The 23,216-nt window shown below is 39.6% G+C and overlaps 1 protein-coding gene across 1 annotated transcript in view; it reads right to left on the bottom strand.

The window, feature by feature from the left end:
• Positions 1–23,216, bottom strand: part of IKZF3 (IKAROS family zinc finger 3) — an 82,726-nt gene that overhangs the window by 38,205 nt on the left and 21,305 nt on the right. Inside the window, exon 3 of the mRNA XM_030839873.3 lies at positions 20,758–20,859. Within this exon, the coding sequence (XP_030695733.1) occupies positions 20,758–20,859 (102 nt within the window). The remainder of the gene's footprint in view (positions 1–20,757; positions 20,860–23,216) is intronic.

Genomic DNA, 23,216 nt, shown 5'->3' with positions numbered 1-23,216 from the left:
CGAATCCTCATAAGACTATCTTTAACTCCTTTTGTTCTTATGTAACTAATTCCATGCCCTTTTCAAAGAATTAAATAAATTTTTTGTTAAAAACACAAGTTGTATCTGCTACTTGGCAGTAGGAAAGAGGCTAAAACAATAAATGTAAGAGTTGGCCTCACAGGACATCTCCTATAGTTATCCACTTCAGAGAATACCTAAGTAACTACTGATTTTTGCTCTCTTTCTAAATTGTACTAAAATCCATAAAGATCCAGATTTTCTAATTATATTAGTTCTTTGTCACATTTTGTGCTTTTATGTCTTTTTATGTCTCACTTTCTATTCTGTTAATGGTTTAGTGTGCTTTACTAGGCTATGACTATTACTTAATTAATGAGCACTGTCCCTGATCTACAAGTTAGCAGTGGTACAAAGCACATGGGGAAGCTCTCTGAGGGTTCACTCAAGAATGTGAGAGTTTAGTTCTCCCATAAGAAAAGAAGAAAATAAAGAGTTATCTTTTCTATATAATCTAAGAGAGAGAACTAGTACAACCTGAAGGACTAGAACCGGAAAATCAAGTTAATGGTGAGTAAGAGTTCATACAAAAATGCCAGAAATAGTTCTGGGCTCCAAGCAACGAAAAAAGGTAATAAAGGTACATTAAAGTGGGTGAGAAGTATGGCCAGAAGCCTAGAGTGACTTAAGAGAAGCTAATAAAGAGCCTTTCCTATTTTCTCTAGGACTGCTATGAACTTCTTTGAGGAGTAACAAAGGGTAACAAAGGCATGACTGGGAATTCTGCCTCTGCAGACGCAGGTGCAGAAAAGCCTGGTTCTAACAAATCCCGCCAACGTTTTTAAAATGCCACCAGACTGACTAATATAGTGAACTATCTAGTGCGATCCCATTTTTACTTATTCAGTTGACATAATTAACAAATCTATTAAGGGTAAGGTCGCAAATTATTTTTAATTATTAAAACATGGATTTCCATATGTTACTGTTTAGACAGCATCACTCACTGAAGAATATACTTTTCAAGACTGTCATTTCTGCAACCTCGAATCTAGATTGAAATGCAGTCGGTTAAAAAGCAGATTTCAACCAGGCAGCTGAATGAGAAAACATCTGGACCTACCAGTCAGAATGAGAAAGGTCACATGTTAAATACAGACAATCTTGCTTATTGGTGTTTGAAGGTTATACACCAAGGGCTGGATTACCAGAGTCCTCCTTTAGCCCTGGCTCTGACATCTTCATTCATCTGCTGTGTGTGACACTTTAAAATCCAAAGCTTTAAAACTACTGCACTGTCAGTCACTTCCAAATGTAATTTTCCTAATTCTAAGCCTGAATACTATGTCAACCTATTTGCTAGACTGCTGGGTATCAAATGCTGGAAGAAACCACATAGAATTGTCAGGGGCAGATGATGTCTATTCTTTTAAAAACTGTTTTCCAAATTGCCACCCAGCATTTTTCTATGGATGAAGCACTTCCAACATTCCCTATCAAAATTAAGAAAAAAGGAAAGGCTTTTGAATCAACAAGGAATACAATTAAAAGGTTGCCTAGGATAGGGTTCAGGCTGGTGATGAAGTAAGGGGGATTGTGCCTATTTCATGATTTTTCATAATTAGTATATATTATTTTATACACATACAGAAATGAACCAAAATTGTTTATGTTAAAAGCATAGAGACCATTACAAATAAACTATAACAAAAACAGCGAAGTCAAGAAGCCTTAAGACTTTATACACTTTGGTCAGGGCTTTTTCATCTTTTCTGGGTTGTGGACCTACCTCTTTCAGAACTATACTGTACGTAGAAAAATGTACACATAACAATAAACACAAAATTTCACATAGTTTTGAGAGGTTTCTCAAACCTTGAAGTATCAAGTTTAACGGCCTAATAAGGCCGTTAAATAGGTTCAGGCTTAAATTGAAGGCTCCTTATGTTACATTTTATATACTGTACATGACAGTGGCTGGTCTTCAAACTTTTTGCTTGAGTACTTTCAAAAGAATTTTGAAAAATTATATTTCTCCCTTGTATATAGTGGAAATTAAGTGGATATTAAGTTGACATCTATAATTTCTTATAAGTTAAAAGTTTTTAAAACAAAAACACATTTTTGTTCATTGTAAATAATGATGGTGAAAACTGTTATTGCACCCTTTCAAATGGGTGCATATGGAATATAAATAATAGTGATTTGATTTACTCCCTCATAAATTTAAAAATACATAAATAAGCTTTAAAAAATGAGAAAATTTGGGCTTCCCTGGTGGCACAGTGGTTGAGAGTCCACCTGCTGATGCAGGAGACACGGGTTCATGGCCCAGTCTGGGAGGATCCCACATGTCGCGGAGCAGCTGGGCCCGTGAGCCATGGCCGCTGAGCCTGCGCGTCCGGAGCCTGTGCTCCGCAACGGGAGAGGCCACAACAGTGAGAGGCCCGCGTACCGCAAAAAAAAAAAAAAAAAGAGAAAATTTCTCCTTGAACTTCTATTTCCATTTCTCTTTTCCCATAGAATTTTACCTTTATGTGCTAGTCTTTTATGCTTGAGTCTTCTATTGCTCATCCTATCATATGTCTCTACAAGGAAAACAACTATAAATAAAAATAAAAATATTTTTATGAAGTGCTATGTTAAAAATTCTTTGGGATTGAGTTATCATTACAATTATTAGCGTACAATTGATGAAAACAATATATGTATGCTATAAATCTGGATCAATAATTATTAAATATAAAAAGTAAAACTTGCTGGGAATGCACCTCTAAATGAGATGGATGGAGGGGGGCAAGCATTTATGAAACTTTGATAAGAGGAATTATCTAATTGACCCTTTATTTGGCATCCTGGAAATATTTACACTTTAGGGCAAAGAAGTAAAATTTGGGATGGGAGAGAGAGGTCCCTTTCTTTTACAAAGTGGAAAAGGATCACTGTGAAAAGGGAGGTGGGAAAGAAGAACATCAAAGACAACAGCCTTATAGGGGAGACCTGCTTCTGGAAAGGGAACATAATGAAGGTGAAGACCTGGAGATTGATTCTCTTAAAATTATCCACATCCATGTAATCCTTGGAAAGTCTCCCCATATCCCAGTTTGAAGAACACTGCTAAAGAAGACCTCAAGGCCAAAATGTACTCACATGTTCTTTTTCACTTTACTTAATCAATTGACAATTATTTAGTGAGCACTTGGGAACAGTGCAGGGGATGAATGGATAAATGGATGGTTGGATGGAAAGGCAGAAAGAAAAATGGGTAAATATTTAGCATTTACCGTATACCCCAAACTTGAGCATAAAAGAAGAATGAGATTAAAAAAGACTGTCCTTGCCATGTCATCAACTCTTTGGGATCAATGAAGTACAGTAAGACTTCACCGCAATGCAATATGTGTTGATATCAATTTGAATATAACAGGATTGGTGATTGCCTCCAGCTGTTCACTCTTCTTCCCTTCTCTGATAGGAGCAAGCTAAAATTCTTAATGGGATTAGGTAGGAAGTAACTGCCTCATGATTATTTGAGACTTTTAAAGTTTAACGTGTGGTCAGTTGTGTCTAGTCTAAATTTCACTGTTGTTGTTTTGTGCTTTTTGTAACAGTAGCTACCAAAAACCTCCTATATTTCATTAACTTTGTAATAATGTGACCCCCATACCTTAAGGATAAATTTCTGGATTGTGCCTACTATGTTGTGGAGATCTCTCACTTACTCTTCTCCAACACTATTCTCCTTTGTGCAAATTACCAAAAAAAAAAAAAAAACCCTCTGACGAATCATGAAAAATGGTGACCTAGTGAGCCAGAACAGGATTTCATTCAGTCTTCAGTCCAGTGGTATGCTGGTAAATGCTTAAAAACCCACTCAGAAGCGGGGAAGGGCTTCTTCGTAGCATTTGCTAATGTCAGTGGTATAAATACCACGGCCCGTTCCAAGCCATCAATGTGAAGTCAGCCAGCTCACTGAAAATTTAACAAGTGGTTATGAGCTGACTCTGGCACACGACTGGGACTGCTCATTTACCCCTCAGCAGGGTGCATTCACGTGGTTACCAAACTGTACCAGGGTACACAATGGCCCGGTTCACCATACTGGGTGCCAAACTTAGTTTGAGTGGCCAAACTCACTGGGCAAGAGTAGATGCTATGAGAGTTAGCGGGCACAAATGGGTGTTTCACACGTACTGCTAACCAACTGGACTAGAATCTACATTTTTTAAAATTTCATTCATCTTGCTTCCACCCCAAGGAAGCACCAGTACTATTGCTCCATGGTTAAAAGAAAGCCAAAGGAAAGGGAAAGAATCTTGGAGGACCCACTAAGTACAGTAGGCAGACCTATTTTTCTGTCAACTGTTACAACTGTACATTCCTTTTTCGCAGATGCCAAATATCTTCCTATAAGTTCCTTTTAGTTCACTGTGCCACTTAGCTTGGTTTAAAAAAAAAAAGAATCCGGGTGTTTTTCGTTTAAAAAAAAAAAAGTCAAGGAGAGGTGTCTGGGTTTCATCACCAACAGAACTTACCCGTTTGACACAGTATGAGCCGTGAAGCCTCTCTGCCCATTGTGAGCACTTACAGAAATCCCCTGTGAGTGAACTTCTGCAGCAAAGCACTGCTGATTTTGTAAGATAACCCCTGCATCCCATGAGCGACAGGTCTTGATCTGGGCTTGAGAGATGTAATATTTTGATAAAAAGCGGCACTTCCTTTTGAAGCATGTATTTGCGTGTGTTGAGCAGTACCGCTGGAACCTCAGTGAGCGCCTAGGCGAGGCTGACAGTCTCTCCCAGCTCCCTCCAGACATAGACCCTCCTTCACATATCTAAATGTAGCAGTAATTAGCATCCATAAACCACAAATGTGGCTTGGTTTTTTTCCTCCCACTTTCAGAAGCATCAAAATAGTTTGTATTTCTCATGAGTGCAAAAAAGTTGTACACCTCAAAAGATATTGAGACCCTGACACGGAAAACTACTGGGGATGGGGGCTCTAGCTCCTGAGGGGGGGAGAATTATTTTTTCAGCAAACTTTCTAATTAAAGTTCTCATCTTTGACCTAAGCATCACACAAGGTATCAGCATAGAGAAAATTTAAGGCCTTCCTTTCAAAAAATTATCAGATTCAACTTTTTTCATGGAATCAGTCACAATCCTAACTCTTACACAAGGAGTAATTAAATAAATACACTAATTGATCACCACTGTACAATTAAAAAGAAATCTATTTCACATTGAGAATCAGGTATATCTGATATTCGATTGTAAAGATTTTGAAGATGAAGGGTGCAGTGCGCTGAACGTATCCCCAAAGTTCACATCTGTCAGGAACTTCAGAATGTGACTTATTTGTAAATCAGATCATTGTAGATGTAATTAGTTAAGAGGAGGTCACCCTGGATGAGGGTGGGCCTTTAACCCAATGACTAGTGCTCTTATAAGAAGAGGAGAAGACATGCAGAGATATACTCAGGGAAGAAGGCCACGTGTTGACAGAGGCAGAGATTAGAGTTGTGCTGTTACGAACCAAGGAACACCCAGGATTGCTGGGGGCCACCAGAAGCTAGAAAGAGGCAAAGGAGGATTCTTTCCTAGAGCCTTTTAGAGGGAGCATGGTGGTGCTGACACCTTGCTTTGGGACTTCTACGCTCCCAAACTGTGAAAGAATAAATTTCTGCTGCTTAAGTCACCCAGTTTGTGGTAATTTGTTATAGAAGCCCTAGAAAACTAATACAAAGGGTAAATGTGCAACTTAAGCAGGGTAAACAGCTGAAGCTGATGGATATTGAGATATATTGTGTACTTTTTGCCCAGTAGTAGCTCCAGAAAAAACTGCCAGTGTAAGTAGAAAAAGATGGTGTTTGGTTGTTAGGAATGCTGAAAGATGGAAGCCAGTATCATGTTAAACGCAGGGTGTTGATAGCCAAATTCATATTCCCTAGTTATTCAAAGAAGAAAAGCAATGCCATCAGCATATTCATGGCGAATCAAAAACTCAAAACATACATGCAAATGACAGAATCTTTCCTTCCTTATTCTAAGTGGGAAATGGCAAAGATGGGGATCCAATTTCAGAGGAAGAAGGACTGAAACAAAAAGCTGTGAGGTTCTACCTCAGTCATTCTGCCTTTAACGGCATTTCTTTTTCACAGGGCCCCGCTGGGATGATATTCCACCATCTGGTGTGTCATCTCTATCTAGTTATATCCCTGGGTACACTACTGTTAAAACACATCTTACCTCTAACCCTGATCTCCAGAGGCTTTATTTTAGTCTATTCCTCTGTGAACACAGGCCAGATACAAGCCATAAAGATATTCTCTCTCATGATATGTTTTATAATTGCTTTAACACCTGCTTTTGACATTACAGTATCTCAGTGACATTTTACATCCCACAGGAAAGTCCCAATATCCTCCGTATTCAGTGAAGTGCCTATGATACTCTCAGCACTCACTCAATATTAAACAAACATAAAGACTTGGGGAACCCTGGGTTATCTCCTACTGCTCAAGACCCGTCTGACAACAGTTAAGAGTTGGTCGTTACTAAGAAGAGAAATAATAATTGTTCATAGGAGTCAATGACCAGGCTGGAAAAAGAACTCTCAACCTCTTCAAAAATCTAGGTGGGTTATATCACTTCTTAGGTAGGTATTTTTAGAAAGATGTAAATGTGGGCTACTAGGGCTCTTTTTTTCAAAAAGTTTGTAATGTAATGGGGTGAAAGTTTGTCATGCACAAACAATTCCAGATGGATAGAGTATAATTAGGCTTAAATAAGTATTAATTAAACACACTCCAAAAACTCAGCTCTAATACCACACTTGGGGGAGCTGGGACAGTGCAAGCAGGCCTCATGGAGGAAACAAACTGGAGTTGATTTAAATATCTCCAGTGCATCAGTCTACTAGGTTTAAATTTTCAGGAAGAAAGGAGGAACCAACTAAGTGGTAAACACAACATTGAATCCACATATGGTTTTATTTGTGACCAATTAATTTATATGTTATAGTGGCACAGAGATATACCCACAGTATATGTGTATGATAAACAGGGCTGTTAGTGATGTATATTTTTCTAATTTTAAAAATAACAGTGTTAGGGACTTCCCCGGTGGTCCAGTGTAAAGAATCCGCTTTCCAATGCAGGGGACGCGGGTTCGATCCCTGGTCAAGGAACTAAGATCCCACATGCCGTGGGGCAACTAAGCCCCTGCGCCACAACTACTGGGCTGGCATACCTCAACTAGAGAGCCTGCGTGCCACAAACTACAGAGCCCACTTGCTCTGGAGTCTGCCCGTCACAACTAGAGTGAAGTCCATGCGCCGCAATGAAGAGCCTGCATGCTGCAACTAAGACCCAATGCAGCTAAAAATAAATAAATCTTAAAAAAATAATAATAGTGTTAGACTCCCCATTGATGCCCTTTTGATATGCTTACATGAACTTTGTTCCTTTCAAGGACCAAAAGCTCTCTTAAGTCATCACACAATAAATGTATACTCTAGGCCAGGAGTCGGCAAACTACGGTTTGCAGGCCAAATCTGACCCACTTACTGCCAGTCTTTTTTTTTTTTTCTGCTTTTTTCACCCCCCTCAAGATTTTATTATGAAATTTTCAGAAATACAGAGAAGTTGAAAGAATTTTACAGTGAACAACCATTTAACCACCCCTGCATTCTATCACTAATGCGGTCTTTATAAATAAAGTTATTGAATGCCATATGCATTAATTTCTGGATCTGCTACAGCTGCTTTACATTACAACAGCAGAGTTGAGAAGCTGCAACAGAGATCGTGTTGCCTGCAAAGTCCAAGATATTTACTACCTGGCGCTTTGCAAAAAAAGTTGCCAACTCCTGCACTAGGTTCCTAGGAATATATTGTTAAAAAAAAAAGATAAAAATATCTTTAAAAAAAAATTAATTAATTATTTATTTATGGCTGCACTGGGTCTTCATTGCTGCATGTGGGCTTTCTCTAGTTGCAGCGAGCAGGGGCTACTCTTCACTGTGGTGTGTGGGCTTCTCATTGCCGTGGCTTCTCTTGTTGTGGAGCACGGGCTCTAGGCACACGGGCTTCAGTAGTTGCAGCATGCGGGCTCAGTAGTTGTGGCTCGCGGGCTCTAGAGCTCAGGCTCAGTAACTGTGGCACACTGACTAAGTTGCCCTGCGGCATGTGGGATCTTCCCGGACCAGGGCTCGAATCCATGTCCCCTGCATTGGCAGGCAGATTCTTAACCACTGTGCCACCAGGGAAGTCCAAAAATATCTTTTTATCTTATGCGAAACAAGTAAATTTAACTTAAATGTTTATACCTTTAAAATGTTTTTTTCCAAATATTTTATTTTGCTTCTCAAACAACAATTCTAGTTGGGTAAAGACTTTTCCCTCTAAAAAGTTAGTCTGCCTTTCCACTAGAGAAAAATTAAGTGAGTGTTTCTAATTTTTCTATAAGATAATTTTCTAAGAGTTGGAAAATTACAAAGATGCACATAATATGTTTAAATATGTAAATTAAACATGACGGCATTATTCTGAATTCAAAACATTCCAAGACTGGTCTTAGTTTCTAAAACGTTTTAGAGGACATTAAAAAATGCTTCCATTAGGGCTTCCCTGGTGGCGCAGTGATTTGGAGTCCGCCTGCCGATGCAGGGGACATGGGTTTGTGCCCTGGTCTGGGAAGATCCCACATGCCGCGGAGCGGCTGGGCCCGTGAGCCATGGCTGCTGGGCCTGCACGTCCAGAGCCTGTGCTCCACAACGGGAGAGGCCACAACAGTGAGAGGCCCACGTACCGCAAAAAAAAAAAAAAAAAAAAAAATGCTTCCATTAAATTTAAACAGACTAAGATCCTCTAAAGCATACTTTAAAGTTACTTATAATCATTATTATATTATAGCTAAATTTCCCTAACTACCTTTAAAAGTATAATCCTAATTCTAGTCTTAATGTTTCCCTATGCTGAATATGGCAGAAGTGCCTTAATACATATTAAGATACATTATTATATAACTTTTACCAGGTAATGCTACTTTTCAGTTCTGTTATTTTATAATTTAGCATATACAATTTGTATATACTGATCATATTATATCTTTTGAAAAAGCAGGGGCCTGGTAACAACCTTTCCCCAGATATATGACCCAGATTAAGTGCCAGCATTACAGTACAGTACAGTAATCAGTTTGGAGCTTAATCATGAAATGATGAATTAATCTTTCAATGCTAAAGTTAGCCTATTCACTTTTTTCTAAGTCAGGCTTAGCAGAAAGAACTGTTTCTTCTCTTTTCCAAATTATTTAGGATGATTGATTGTATCGTCTAGTCTCTACCAGGAACTACATGACACTCCCAGACCCCTAACAACTGAGAAAAATACACAGGTATCCCATTAATCCACTGACATGTAGTTGGAGGTAAGGTGATAGAAGCGGCATAGGCATCACAGCAGTTGAAGATGACCTTTGGAAGCACTTCTGGAGCAGGGTCAAAACACAGAGGCCAGGAATTTATTGTATGGATTCCTAGAGAAGTGCTGTACCACATGGCTTTTAATAATATCTGTTTCAAATTCCTATTGTTGAGTGTAATTATTTGGTTTCTTGTTTATACTTGAGTATTTCATCTGTTTTTTCCCCCGACTACCTGAAAACATAAAACTCATAGGCTACTTCTGAACTCAGAACAAATTCTAACATAAATTATAAATTCCCAGACCAAAAGTTGTATAGGGATCATCATTTCAAACCTAAACTTCATGGTGTTTACTAGTAGAACTCAGAAACCCTAACTCAGAAGAATGCCAGCCAAAGGCACAGTTATCTTTTGCCTCTTTCTGAGTGTGACTCCATGGATGTCACTTTCAAAAAGTTTCACGAAGCTGGTAGAACACCATATGCCTTTCCTCAGCACAAATGACCACATCCTGTGCCAGGCAGCATTTTTCAGTCTCTGTGGTTGAGAACTGGTACAAATTAATGTATAGCTAGGCAGAGTTGGAATATTAGTTGAAGCTGTGATTTCAGTCTCAGAAGTTTTAGACATAGAACTCCGTTTCTTGGTTCTTAAGGATCTAAGACAAAAGAAGAAGATCTGGAGAAACAATTTTTGTCTTCTTTTCTTCCTTTAAGGAAAAAAATGTTTGTGTGTGTGTGTGTGTGTGTATTTTTTTTTAATGAAACACATATTTACTGCACATCTACCATGGGCCAAGTACTATTCTAGGTGTTGCAAATACCTTGAGAGAAAAAGAAAACTCAAGATCCTGGCTCATGAAGGGTGGAGGGAGAGACACAATAAACAAATAAAACTCCAGAATTATCTGTTGCAAAGTGCCATGCAGAGAATTACAATAGCCTACTGCATTAAAATAACTGGGTTGTCAAGGAAAGTCTCTCTGAAGAAATGACATTAAGATGAGATCTGAGTGACATTCACAAAGCAATAGTGATAAGTTTTAGCAACATAAATATTAGTATAAAATGTTTGCAATGCTAATATAAATATAGTGCTCAAAATTCCAAAAAAAAGCCTGGAAGTATTCCATAATGCTAATATATTTGGGTGGTAGGATAGAAGTGGGTTTTTCTTTTTTCTTTCTACTTCTATGAACTTTCCAAGCTGTGGTAAAACACAAAAATGTATTTAGTCTTTGTCCCCAATTCCTTACACAGAGTTCCTAAAACCCTTGAAATTTCCTGAGTTATAAGAGTGTCTTCTGCTATTCATAACAAGCCCCTTTCAATCACACCTGAGTTTATGCTACTGAGGTGACTTAGGGTGCAGCCCCTAGAAAGCCTCAGGATGGGTTGGTCACCAGAAAGACCAAGTGATTAGAGGGTTGGAACTTTCAGCCCCACCCACCAACCTCCAGGAAAGGGATTAGAGATTGAGCTCTATAAAAACTCTTGAACTGTAAGATTCAGAGAGCTTCTAGTGAAGACACCAAGCTGCTGAAAATGTGGTGTGCCCAGAGAGGACATGGAAGCTCTGCACCCTCCCATCCCATAGCTTGCCCAATGCACCTCTTCCATTTGCCTGTTCCTGAGTTGTGTCCTTTATGATAAACCAGTAATAATATGTAAAGTGCTTTCCTAAGTTCTGTGAGTCATTCTAGCAAATTATCAAACCTGAGTGGGGGTTGTGTGAAAACCTGAATTTGTAGTCAAGGTGGACAGAAGTACAGGAAACCTGGGGACCTGGTACTTTCAAGTGGTGTCTGAAGTGAGGGCAGTCTTGTGGGACTGAGCCCTTAACCTGTGGGTTCTGCGCTAACTCCAGAAGTTAGCAGCAGAATTGAATTGATGGTGAATTGGTGTCTGAAGAATCAGTTGTTGGTGTTGGAAACATCCCACAATAGGTGTCATGAGTGGGATTTGCTAGAACAGTCCTGGCTCATGGAAACATATGGTTTGGGAAGAAAAAGGAAGAAAAAGCAAGGGATGAAGAACCTCTGATTCCTGGCTACATGGTCACCCGTGTTATGGAGCAGCAGTTGTGCTTTGATCAGTTACTAAAAGTAAAATTACCAAGGGTATTCAGAGGTGGATCCAACTCTTGGGAAGTTGACTCACTGGATATGTGTAGAAATGCAAACTAATAAGAGAAAAGCGAAATGTACAATTCCTTGGTTACTATTATCTGCAAATCCAAAATGAAATGAAAAGAGAGTTCTGAGTCAGACCTTGATGATAAACCAAGGTCAGATTTCAGTTGGTTTGTGCTTCAGATACTAGGCTCAAAGATTCCCCCAAAGGGAACAATTATGTGAGAACAGTAGAGAGTATCTCTAAGACTTCTGGTCACCAAGAAGGTGGTTCATGTGGAGGGAAGGCAAAACCAAGAAACTACTGAAACCAGGGGGTAGGGTGTGAAGGAGTTGTCTTATTTTTTCAATCAGTATCATCAGCTTCCTGAAGAACCTTTACTAAAATGGATTGTGAGAGTGACTAACTTAGGGGCATTGTCTTTAGTTTGGGATGCTGCAGAGTGGAAGAGCATGTCTGGGTTGATCCAGGACCCACAGCTCACTACGGAACAATGGCAGATGATTATACATGATCCACAAACACAGCACGTTTTTCCTGAGGGAATGGCCAGCCTAGTTGACTGGATAAAAGCCACTGTAAGGTCTGTTTACCCTGAGAAAGAGGACTGTCCAACTCCCACTATAAGTGCCAAGTAGAACAACCCAGATGAAGCAGCTGATATGTTTCATATGTAAGCCATATGGACTGACTTTATGATAACCAAGATAGTCACTCACTAAATATGCCTATTACCCAGGTCTTGGTAAATGCTGTGGATTAAGGGGGTGTTCTAAGCATGTACATATTGTATATAGTATGGTAAAGTTGGTGCAGCCACAGGAGGAAATGGGAACAAGGTCTGGAAGGAAGAAGTTTATTATACTCACAGGGTCCATAGAGGGGGTCACCACACAGGTGGTATAAGAACTTTATTATACCACACAGGGCCACGGGAGGAAGCACCAATGTCAGTCAGGATGCAGAAAAGAGGAAGGAAAATCCTAGGCTAGAGCCTTCACTGGAGTTTCCAAGAAAAGGCAAGGCAGGCAGGATAAACAGTTTAGGACTGCCTGGTTTGAATAATTCCAGCAGGCTTTGGGACACAGGAGTGGTCTCTAGTTGTCTGCTACTTGGCCCTGGATTGATTTCAGACAGGGGAAATATTAGTTCAGTTCATGAGATTTAGATAAGGAGATGGTTGGGGGGTATGGACTCTGGATTGGTTGGTTTATATAGGAAAAGCATGCTCCTGGCCAAGTTCTTTGCTGTCTCTAAGAACTGGCTATCCCTGGGAAGGACAGTCTTTCCCTGGTTCTGTAAGGTCCCCAAACATCAAAGCATCAAATATAGATGAATGAATAGATGCCAAAAAGACAAATACGGAATCTAAGAAAACACAGAACAGGGGACCTCTTTTGCATGGGCATCCCATTTAATATTACTGCTTCAAAATCAAGCAACAGTCTGAGAAGTCTTATTGAATCTGCTGTCTCAGCTTCCTCTCTTGGGTCTTCCAGATGCTAATAAAAACATTAGGTTAATTAACAAGAAAATGAGGAGAGGCAGAAGGGAGAGTCAAGGGACTTGTCCCATCAAGGTGGAAAACTGTAAATGGTTATCAAGAAGTAAGATGAATAAGGAAACATTGATAGGGCCAAAATAAAGAAGAAAAAGAATGGGGAGAGTTAAGGCACTCATTTCAGCAGGATGAAAATCTTTAGATAGTTATCAAGAAATGGGATAAATAAAATGGACATTGATAGAGTTGAAACAACGGTCTTAATACAGCACTATAGAAAGTTGGGTGGACCATATAGAAAGTTGGGTGGACCAAAAGGACTCCCTGCTAGTTCCTCTACTTTTTTTTTTTTTTTCACGGGCCCAGCCGCTCCGTGGCATGTGGGATCCTCCCGGACTGGGGCACGAACCCGTGTCCCCTACATCGGCAGGCGGACTCTCAACCACTGCGCCACCAGGGAAGCCCAGTTCCTCTACTTTAAAGGGCCCCAAACAAGTCCACTCTATTCACTCCAGTGTAAAAACTAGAAGGCAAAGACTGCAATGAGAAATCGGACCTGAAATCACCTAGGGCAACGGGCAGGTTAATCTTTGTCATAACAAAAGAGCCAGGGTCCCCTGGCTCAACCTCTCAATAGGGACCCAAATTCTTTTGCACATGAAGAGATAAAATAGTCAGTGGGGTGGAGAAGAAAAGTTTCTGGAACTCTCTGACATGGGTACCTCATGCACTGTGCTACCAGAACATGTTAGTGAAGCCCTAAAGGGGGCTCCGATTAGATTGAGAGAATATAGAAATGTAAGGGTTGATAGGATTAAGGTGGTAGTTTGGATGAAAACTTGGATGTTTTAAACAAGCTTTACATGGAGAAATTGTGTCTCCTTTACCTGAATGTTTTATGAGAATGGATATTATGTCCAATTGGGGAACATCTCTCTTACCTAATATTGTAAAACCAAAACCTGTTGATGAGTCCTATGGAGGTTAGTTAGGAATATAAGGGTTGCAATGAAAAAAAAATGGGCCGAAGACCTAAATAAACATTTCTCCAAAAAAGACATACAGATGGCCAACAGGCACATGAAAAGATGCTCAACATAGATAATTATTAGAGAAATACAAATCAAAATTACAGTGAGGTACCACCTCACACTGGTCAGAATGGCCATCATAAAAAGTCTACAAATAACAAATGCTGGAGAGGGTGTGGAGAAAAAGGAACCCTCCAACACTGTTGGTGGGAATGTAAATTGGTGCAGTCACTATGGAAAACAGTACGGAGTTTCCTCAAAAAACTAAAAATAGAGTTCCCATATGATCCAGCAATCCCACCCGTGGGCATATATCCAGACAAAACTGTAATTCGAAGAGATACATGCACCCCAATGTTCATAGCAGCACTATTTACAATAGCCAAGACATGGAAGCAACCTAAATGTCCATCAACAGATGAATGGACAAAGAAGATGTGGTATATATACGCAATGGAATACTACTCAGCCATAAAATAGAATGAAATAATGCCATTTGCAGCAACATGGATGGGCCTACAGATTGTCATACTAAGTGAAGTCAGACAGAGAAAGACAAATACATATGATATCACTTATATGTGGAAGCTAAAATATGACACAAATGAACTTATTTATGAAATGGAAACAGATTCACAGATATAGAAAACAAACTTATGGTTACCAAAGGGGAAAGGGGGTGGGGGAGGGATAAATTAGGAATTTGGGATTAGCAGATACAAGCTACTATATATAAAATAGATAAACAACAAAGTCCTACTGTATGGCACAGGGAACTATATTCAATATCTGTTTTGTAACAAATCAAAATGGAAAAGAACATTAAAAAGAATATATATATGTATAACTGAATCAATTTGCTGTACACCAGAAAATAATAGAACATTGTAAATCAACTATACTTCAATTTTTTTTTTTTTTTTTTTTTTTTTTTTTGTGGTACGCGGGCCTCTCACTGTTGTGGCCTCTCCTGTTGCGGAGCACAGGCTCAGCGGCCATGGCTCACGGGCCCAGCTGCTCCGCGGCATGTGGGATCTTCCCGGACCAGGGCACGAACCCATGTCCCCTGCATCGGCAGGCGGACTTTCAACCACTGTGCCACCAGGGAAGCCCTATACTTCAATTTTTTACAAAAGGAATATAAGGGTTGGTTGATTAAGGTGAAAGTTTGGAGGAAAACTGGTACGTGCGAAGTGGTTGTACCCCTTTTACCTGAATGTATTATGGGTATGGATATTGTGTCTGACTGGGGAACTACTTTGTAAAACAGGAGGCATGTAAATCTATCCTTCAAGCGATATTCATTGGACATGCTAAATGAGGATGGATAAGATTGCCCAAGTCCACACAGTGTAGAAGAGAAGCTGGAGTGCTGGTGCGGACAAATTCTGTGTGATAGCTCTATGTAGGACATAGGTTGGGGCTTACGGCAAAAGCCTGGGAGTGCTTCCCAGTGACAACTATGGGGAGGATGGAATAGAGAGTTTCTATTTGAGGGACAATTAGTAGGCTGATATCAGACATTAATTGAAACTGCCCCTATGATTGCAGGACAAAAAACAATCTTAATATCTGAAACACCCATGACGTCTTAGGAGATGTCAGAAAAATGCTCTAATGGGGAGGGTAATGCCCAGAAGAGTTCCATAATAAAATGCAATGGTTTATACAGGATTGTGCTACAAGGGGAATGTAAGCAGGAGATACTCACAAGCAGGGAGCCTCTTTTCTCCTAGGACTGACTTTTGAACTGTAAGGAGTTGCCGGATTCTATTGTCACTTGGACAGTGCCCTATAAACAGCTCTTGACTGACCTACAAAACGCTGCTTGGTTTATGGATGGCAGTTCCAAGGTAAATGGCCAATATCCTGTTTGGAAGACTACCACTCTGATTGAAGAAGGTAAAAACAAATCAGTTTGGTGGGATGAATTACATGCTGTTTACCTAACAGGGATGGAAGAATCGAACAACAATGAAAGCCTCTATGTTTTGTTTTTTTACCTGACTCATAAGTGATGGCCAATGGTCTGGCCATACCGATAAGCAGAGGACTATGGAAGTCTGGTCTATTAAAAGGATGTCCATATGGACCATAGCCCTATGGAAATCACTATGGGAATTGGATGGGTACATTAAAGTAGGACAGGTTGATGCCTAACAGAAGAAACCCCTTCCAGGATTAGATGATGACCAATCATCCATGGATATTATGGGGTACTAGCTTGAGGCAGCCACTTGGGTCCATGAAATAAGTGGACATTTGGGGACCAAAGCAGTGCAGAGGGCTGAATCTGCACATATTCCTTTTGTACCCTCTGAGGCTCAAAATGCCAACAAGAACTGTTCAGTATGCCAACAAGAAAAACAGAGGGTGCAGATGGCTCTGGGGGAGATTCCTCAGGGGGAAGACCCCACACACAGCTTGCAAGTGGATTACTCTGAACCAATGTCAGTAGCCCCAGTGGGGCTACAAATGGGTTTTGATAGAATAGGCGTTGACTCTGGACTGGGCTTTGCTTATGTGGTGGTAGATGCAAATGGTCTAACTACTATAAAAGAACCAGAACAGAAGATATTGCACCATCTGGACCACCAAATCACATTTATTCAGAGCAAGGAACACACTTTACAGCTAATAATATCAAATAATGAGTAGGCAGAGAGATATTCTCCTCAGAATAATAGTTTCATAGAGAATTGGAACAAGCAGTTGAAACATTGGTTGTTCAAAACAGGGGGAGATGTAGGCATGAAAGGTTGGTTTATATGTCTTCAAGAGTGTGTGTTCAGGGACTTCCCTGGTGGCGCAGTGGTTAAGAATCCGCATGCCGATGCAGGGGACACAGGTTCGAGCCCTGGTCTGAGAAGATCCCACATGCCACGGAGCAACTAAGCCCATGTGCCACAACTACTGAGCCCGCACGCCTAGAGCTGGTGCTCCACAACAGGAGAAGCCACCGCAATGAGAAGCCCACGCACAGCAACGCAACTAGAGATAGCCCACGCACAGCAACGAAGACCCAACGCAGCCAAAAATAAATAAATTAATTAATTTAAAAACAAAAAAGAAAAAGAGTGTGTGTTCACACTCAACATTAGAGGAGCTAAGGCAGTGTTGTCCCCACTAGATAGACTCCTCTGTTTTTCTGGTGGCTCTGGGGAAGAGATGGTGGGGAGAGGCTGCTAGTATGACTATGCAATTTTTTCCATGGGAGGAAGATCATAGTATGATTATATGATTCTTTCCAAGGAGAGAGGACACTGGTAGGATAACTATACTTTTTTTTTCTTCTCCACATACCTCAACTTTCTCTTTCCTATCTGATGCCCTGTAGTCACAGGACCAGGGATACAACTACAAGTGCAAGAAACAGGGATGATTTCTAAGCAAGAAACTGTAACTATAGTTTTAAACCTTTATATCAGAATTCCTAAAGGCCTGATAAGGCAGGTTATGTCTTCATTCCATTTAGCAAAATCAAGGTTAACACTGAAAGTAGCCACTGTCTGGTGGTAAAAATAGCCCACTAGTTCCGTACCTAAGTAACTCTACCCTATATGAATAGAAGTGAACTGAAGGGGAGGCACTTACTAGACTAGTATTGTTGCCTGAAATCTAGAACATCACAGTAGCTGAATCTAAAGTTCCTTCCAAAGGTGGAAAAGTTTAAGTATAAATAAATGGAGAGAAGGAGGAATAGTAGTTAAGGACAAAGGAATGAATCAATGGGCTATGCAATGAAGGAAATCCAATATTATATTACAATCTCAATAGAGACTCAGAGCAAGGGAATAATATTGTGTTTTAGCTTAGTTATACCAGATGCTTGAAAAGATGAAGCCATGTATTGCTGAGACACTCCTGCATTTGGAACCTGACAAGATCAAATGGAAGCCTGCAAATCTGAGTGGTCTCACCCTAGAAGACATTTCCATATGCTATGATGATGGACTGGACTAATTAATGACTGAGTGTGACTCTAGTAATGTGCCAGTATGTTTTGACTTCTATGATGCATTTGCTATAAGAGATTCATGGTCAAAGACTACATTTGGTTTTTGTCCCAGGTTCCTGGTACGAAGTTCCTAAAACCCTTGAAATTTCCTGAGTGATAAGAGTGTCTTTTGCTATTCATAACAAGCCCCTTTCAATCACACCTGAGTTTATGCTACTGAGGTGACTTAGGGTGCAGCCCTTAGATAGCCTCAGGATGGGTTGGTCACCAGAGAGACCAAGTGATTAGAGGGTTGGAACTTTCACCCACCAACCTCCAGGAAAGGGACTGGAGATTGAGCTCTATAAAAACTCTTGAACTGTAAGATTCAGAGAGTGTCTGGTGAAGACATCAAGCTGCTTAGAAGGTGGTATGCCCAGAAAGGGCATTGAAGCTCTGCACCCTTCCATCCCATAGCTTGCCCAATGCACCTCTTCCATTTGTCTGTTCCTGAGTTGTGTCCTTTATGATAAACCAGTAATAGTATGTAAAGTGCTTTCCTAAGTTCTGTGAGTCATTCTAGGCAATTATCAAACCTGAGGGCGGGGGTGGTTGTGGGAAATCCCGAATTTGGAGTCTAGTTGGACAGAAGTTCAGGTAACCTGGGGACCTGGTACTTTTAAGTGGTGTCTGAAGTGAGGGAAGTCTTAGGGGACTGAGCCCTTAACCTGTGGGTTCTGCACTAATTCTAGAAGTTAGCATAAGAATTGAATTGAATTGAATTGCTGGATGCCCAGTTTGTGTCTGGAGAATTGGAGAATTGGTGGAAAATATCCCAGACAAATTTTCTATCATGAACATGTATTACTTTTATGATGGAAGTAAAATAAACATATTATTTAAAAAATGAAATACAAAAAGACAACCCACAGAATGGGAGAAAATATTTGCAAATGAAGCGACCTACAAGAGATTAATCTCCAAAATATACAAACAGTTCATGCAGCTCAATACCAAAACAACAAACAACCCAATCAAAAAATGGGCAGAAGATTGAAATAGACATTTCTCCAAAGAAGACATAAAGATGGTCAAAAAGCACATGAAAAGATGCTCAACATCACTAATTATTAGAGAAACGCAAATCAAAATTATGATGAAGTACCACTTCACACTGGTCAGAATGGCCATCATGAAAAAGTCTACAAACAATAAATGCTGGAGAGGGTGTGGAGAAAAGGGAACCCTCCTACACTGTTGGTGGGAGTGTTAATTGGTACAGTCACTATGGAGAACAGTATGGTGGTTCCTTAAAAAACTAAAAATAGAGCTACCATATGATCCAGCAACCCCACTCCTGGGCATATATCCAGAGAAAATCATAATTCGAAAAGATACATGCACCCTAATGTTCATTGCAGCATTATTTACAATAGCCAGGACATGGAAATGACCTAAATGTCCATCAACAGATGAATGGATAAAGAAGATGTGGCACATATATACAATGGAATATTATTCACCCATAAAAGAACAAAATTGAGTTATTTGTAATGAGGTGGATGGACCTAGAGTCTGTCATACAGAGTGAAGTAAGTCAGAAAGAGAAAAATACCATATGCTGACGAATGTATGTGGAATCTAAAAAAAGGTACTGATGAACCTAGTGGTAGGGCAGGAATGGAGATGCAGACATAGAGAATGGACTTGAGGACACAGTGGGGGAAGGGGAAGCTGGGACAAAGTGGGAGAATGCCATTGACGTGTATGCACTACCAAATGTAAAATGGATGGCTGGTGGGAAGGTGCTGCACAGCACAGGGTGATCAGCTCGATGCTTTGTGATGACCTAGAGGGGTGGGATAGGGAGGGTAGGAGGGAGGCTCAAGAGGGAGGGGATATGGGGATATATGTGTACAAATAGCTGATTCACTTTGTTGTGCAGCGGAAACTAACATAGCATTGTAGAGCAATTATACTCCAATAAGGATGAAGAAAAAAAAAAAGATGTGGTACGTATATACAATGGAATACTAGCCATAAAAATGAATGAAATAATGCCATTTGCAGCAACATGGATGGGCCTAGAGATTGTCATACTGAGTGAAGTAAGTCAGACAGAGAAAAACAAATATCATATGATATCACTTATATGTGGAACCTAAAAAAGAATGGTACAAATGAACTTATTTACAAAACAGAAATAGAGTCACAAATGTAGAAAACAAACTTATCGTTACCGAGGAGGAAGGGGGGGAGGGATAAACTGGGAGATTGGGATTGACATATACACACTACTATATATAAAATAGATAATAAGAAGCTACTGTATAACACAGGGAACTCTACTCAGTAATCTGTAATGACCTATATAGGAAAAGAATCTAAAAAAGAGTGGATATATGTATATGTATAACTGATTCACTTTGCCGTACAGCAGAAACTAACACAACATTGTAAATCAACTATACTCCAATAAAAATTAATTTTAAAAAATTTAAAAAAAGAAGTTAGTATAACTTGAACACTGAATAAGCACCTTAAATTCTCAAAGTTTGCTGACATCCTGTAGCAAATTATTAAATGTAAATATTTGTAAAGTGAACAAAACTGAATTCCTTCCAACTCAACCCACAAATGCAAGTTTTCCTCGGAGATTTCCTGATTTCTTCTCCATGTTGAGCCTGAACGATATCTTTAGTTTCTGGTCTATACACTACGGCTCACCTCCTATGTCTTCATCTTGATTGGCTGGGCCTTCTGTACCATCCACATTTTCTGTTTCATGAGGTTTGGTTAAATCGTAGTCATGCAAAAGCACCGAACCTTCTAGGAGATAAGAAGAATTTTAACTATGCAGTCAACTTTAAAGGATTTTTATAAACATGTATTAAGTAAGACTCCTATTTCAGCTTCACCCAATCCCTTAGAGATAGACAATATCGCTTTCACATACACCCAAGTAAGATATATGTGAAAACTCTTGAGGTTTAGAAAGATGCCCAAGGTTCATGTGCCTTTCCATTAGACATCATTTTCTTGACTATTTCTTTCACCTGAGTTAAAATGCACTCAAGTTCCTTTGGATTGAAATTCTCTCTCCTTTGGTATATCTCAGATTATTCAGTAGGATGCTATTGCTAGTTAAGACCAAGAAATATTAACATATAGTGATGAGAAATACTGAGTCTGAAACTACTGGTATAACTCAATTTGGGAAAGATGCTTTCCTGAGAGGAAGCCTGTAAGCTTCTGTATCAAATCCTATTTTCCCTTTCTGTTCACATTATAAATGTGATTCTGTGGAAAGCATATTGGCCCCCAAATTCCTGTATCTCATCAAACATTTACTAAATTTTGACAAGGCTACAGATATGAATAGGTTATAATTCCTGTCTTCAAGGAGCTTATACTTTACAGATGTAGATAAAACAAACGCACAACTATAATGCAAGACTCAGGCCTATAATGTAGACTCGGACATGAGATTAAGGGAAAAAAAAATTGTTATGGGAGTTCCTACGTAAAAGGCAGTAGACATAATAAAAGCATGGTTAAATAAACAGCAAACTTACTAAAAATCAAGTTTAACAAAAATATAATTTTGTACAATAAATATTGATAATATTAGAAGTAAGGAAGAAGGCATGACGTAGCTGGAATTATTTCACATGTAAGCATAGTAGATAACAAAAAGATGATAAAAGAAATGAACAGAAAAGATACCTGCTTGCTATCAAACTCCTTCCCAATTTTCAATAAAATATTTGCTGAGAATCTATTACATGCAACAAATAAAGACACTGAATCCTGTGGGACTAAGGAGGGGCTGAAATAAGAGAGGTGATTAGAAACTGCAGGGGCTTCCTTTCAGCTGCAGGCATGACTGAACACATGGAGCAGGACATTTTACTGGCATGTAGGAGTAAAATGGAAACATATCACATAAAATCCATGACTAAGAGGACCTGAAAATGTGGTCATCATGGACTCAGGTTTTGATTTATAGGTAAAGTTTATCTTTTCTGCATATTATAACATATACTCTTAGACAGTAAGACTCTAAATAGTTTACTTTTCTCAATCCTGAAATAATGGACGTAAAGTGCACGCCTGAACAACTAATGTGAGGTACAGGTTCCATTAAAACATAAGGTTAGGGCTTCCCTGGTGGTGCAGTGGTTAAGAATCCACCTGCCAATGCAGGGGAAACGGGTTCAAGCCCTGGTCCGGGAAGATCCTACATGCCACAGAGCAACTAAGCCCATGCGCCACAACTACTGAGCCTGCGCTCTAGAGCCCGCAAGCCATAACTACTGAGCCCACGTGCCACAACTACCGAGCCCACGTGCCTAGAGCCCGTGCTCCACAACAAGAGAAGCCTCTGCAATGAGAAGCCCGCACACCACAACGAAGAGTAGCCCCTGCTCGCCGCAGCTAGAGAAAGCCCGCGCGCAGCAACAAAGACCCGATGCAGCCAAAAATAAGTAAATAAATAAATAAATTTTAAAAAGCCAAAACCCCAAAAACATAAGGTTACAACTCACAGTAATGTAACAAGGCACTTAAGTGGTAAATTTTGTAATATAGCAAAAGCTTTGATTCAAACAAAGTGAGTTAATCAATGGAGAAAACACAGAAGTTATTGTTAGGAAATAGATTACTTTAAATGTTTAGAGTTTATTCTGGAGCAGGGGTCAGCAAACTGTGGCCTGAGGCCAAATCTAGCCATGGTCTGTTTTTGTAGGGACCCAGGAGGTAAGAATGGTTTTTACAGTTTTAAAGGATTGTAAATAACATAAAGAGGAATAGGCAACAGAGACCATATATGGCCCACAAAGTCTAAAATATTTACTCTCCGGCCCTTTACAAAATGTTTGCTGACCACTGTTCCTGAGTGAAAAGCACAAGTTGTTCAAATAACAGCTACTATATTGTTCAACAAAAACTGTCTTTATTCAAACCAATCAGTTGAAGAAATGTGAAAAGAAAATAAAAAACCAGTGATTAACATTAGGTAGATGGTTTGGCTCTGTGATGCCAAAGAACTTATATGATCTAAATGGATTTGTTATTTTTGTATCAGGAAAAGACAACCACATTTTTTCCCCAACACATTTCCATAGCATTTTTATTGCAATCAGAATATTCCTCTTCCTTTGGTCTATTCAGTCACGGTATATTAT

Source organism: Globicephala melas, chromosome 20, assembly GCF_963455315.2.
Source record: "Globicephala melas chromosome 20, mGloMel1.2, whole genome shotgun sequence".
NCBI lineage: Eukaryota > Metazoa > Chordata > Mammalia > Artiodactyla > Delphinidae > Globicephala > Globicephala melas.
This window is presented reverse-complemented; position numbering and strand designations above follow the sequence as displayed.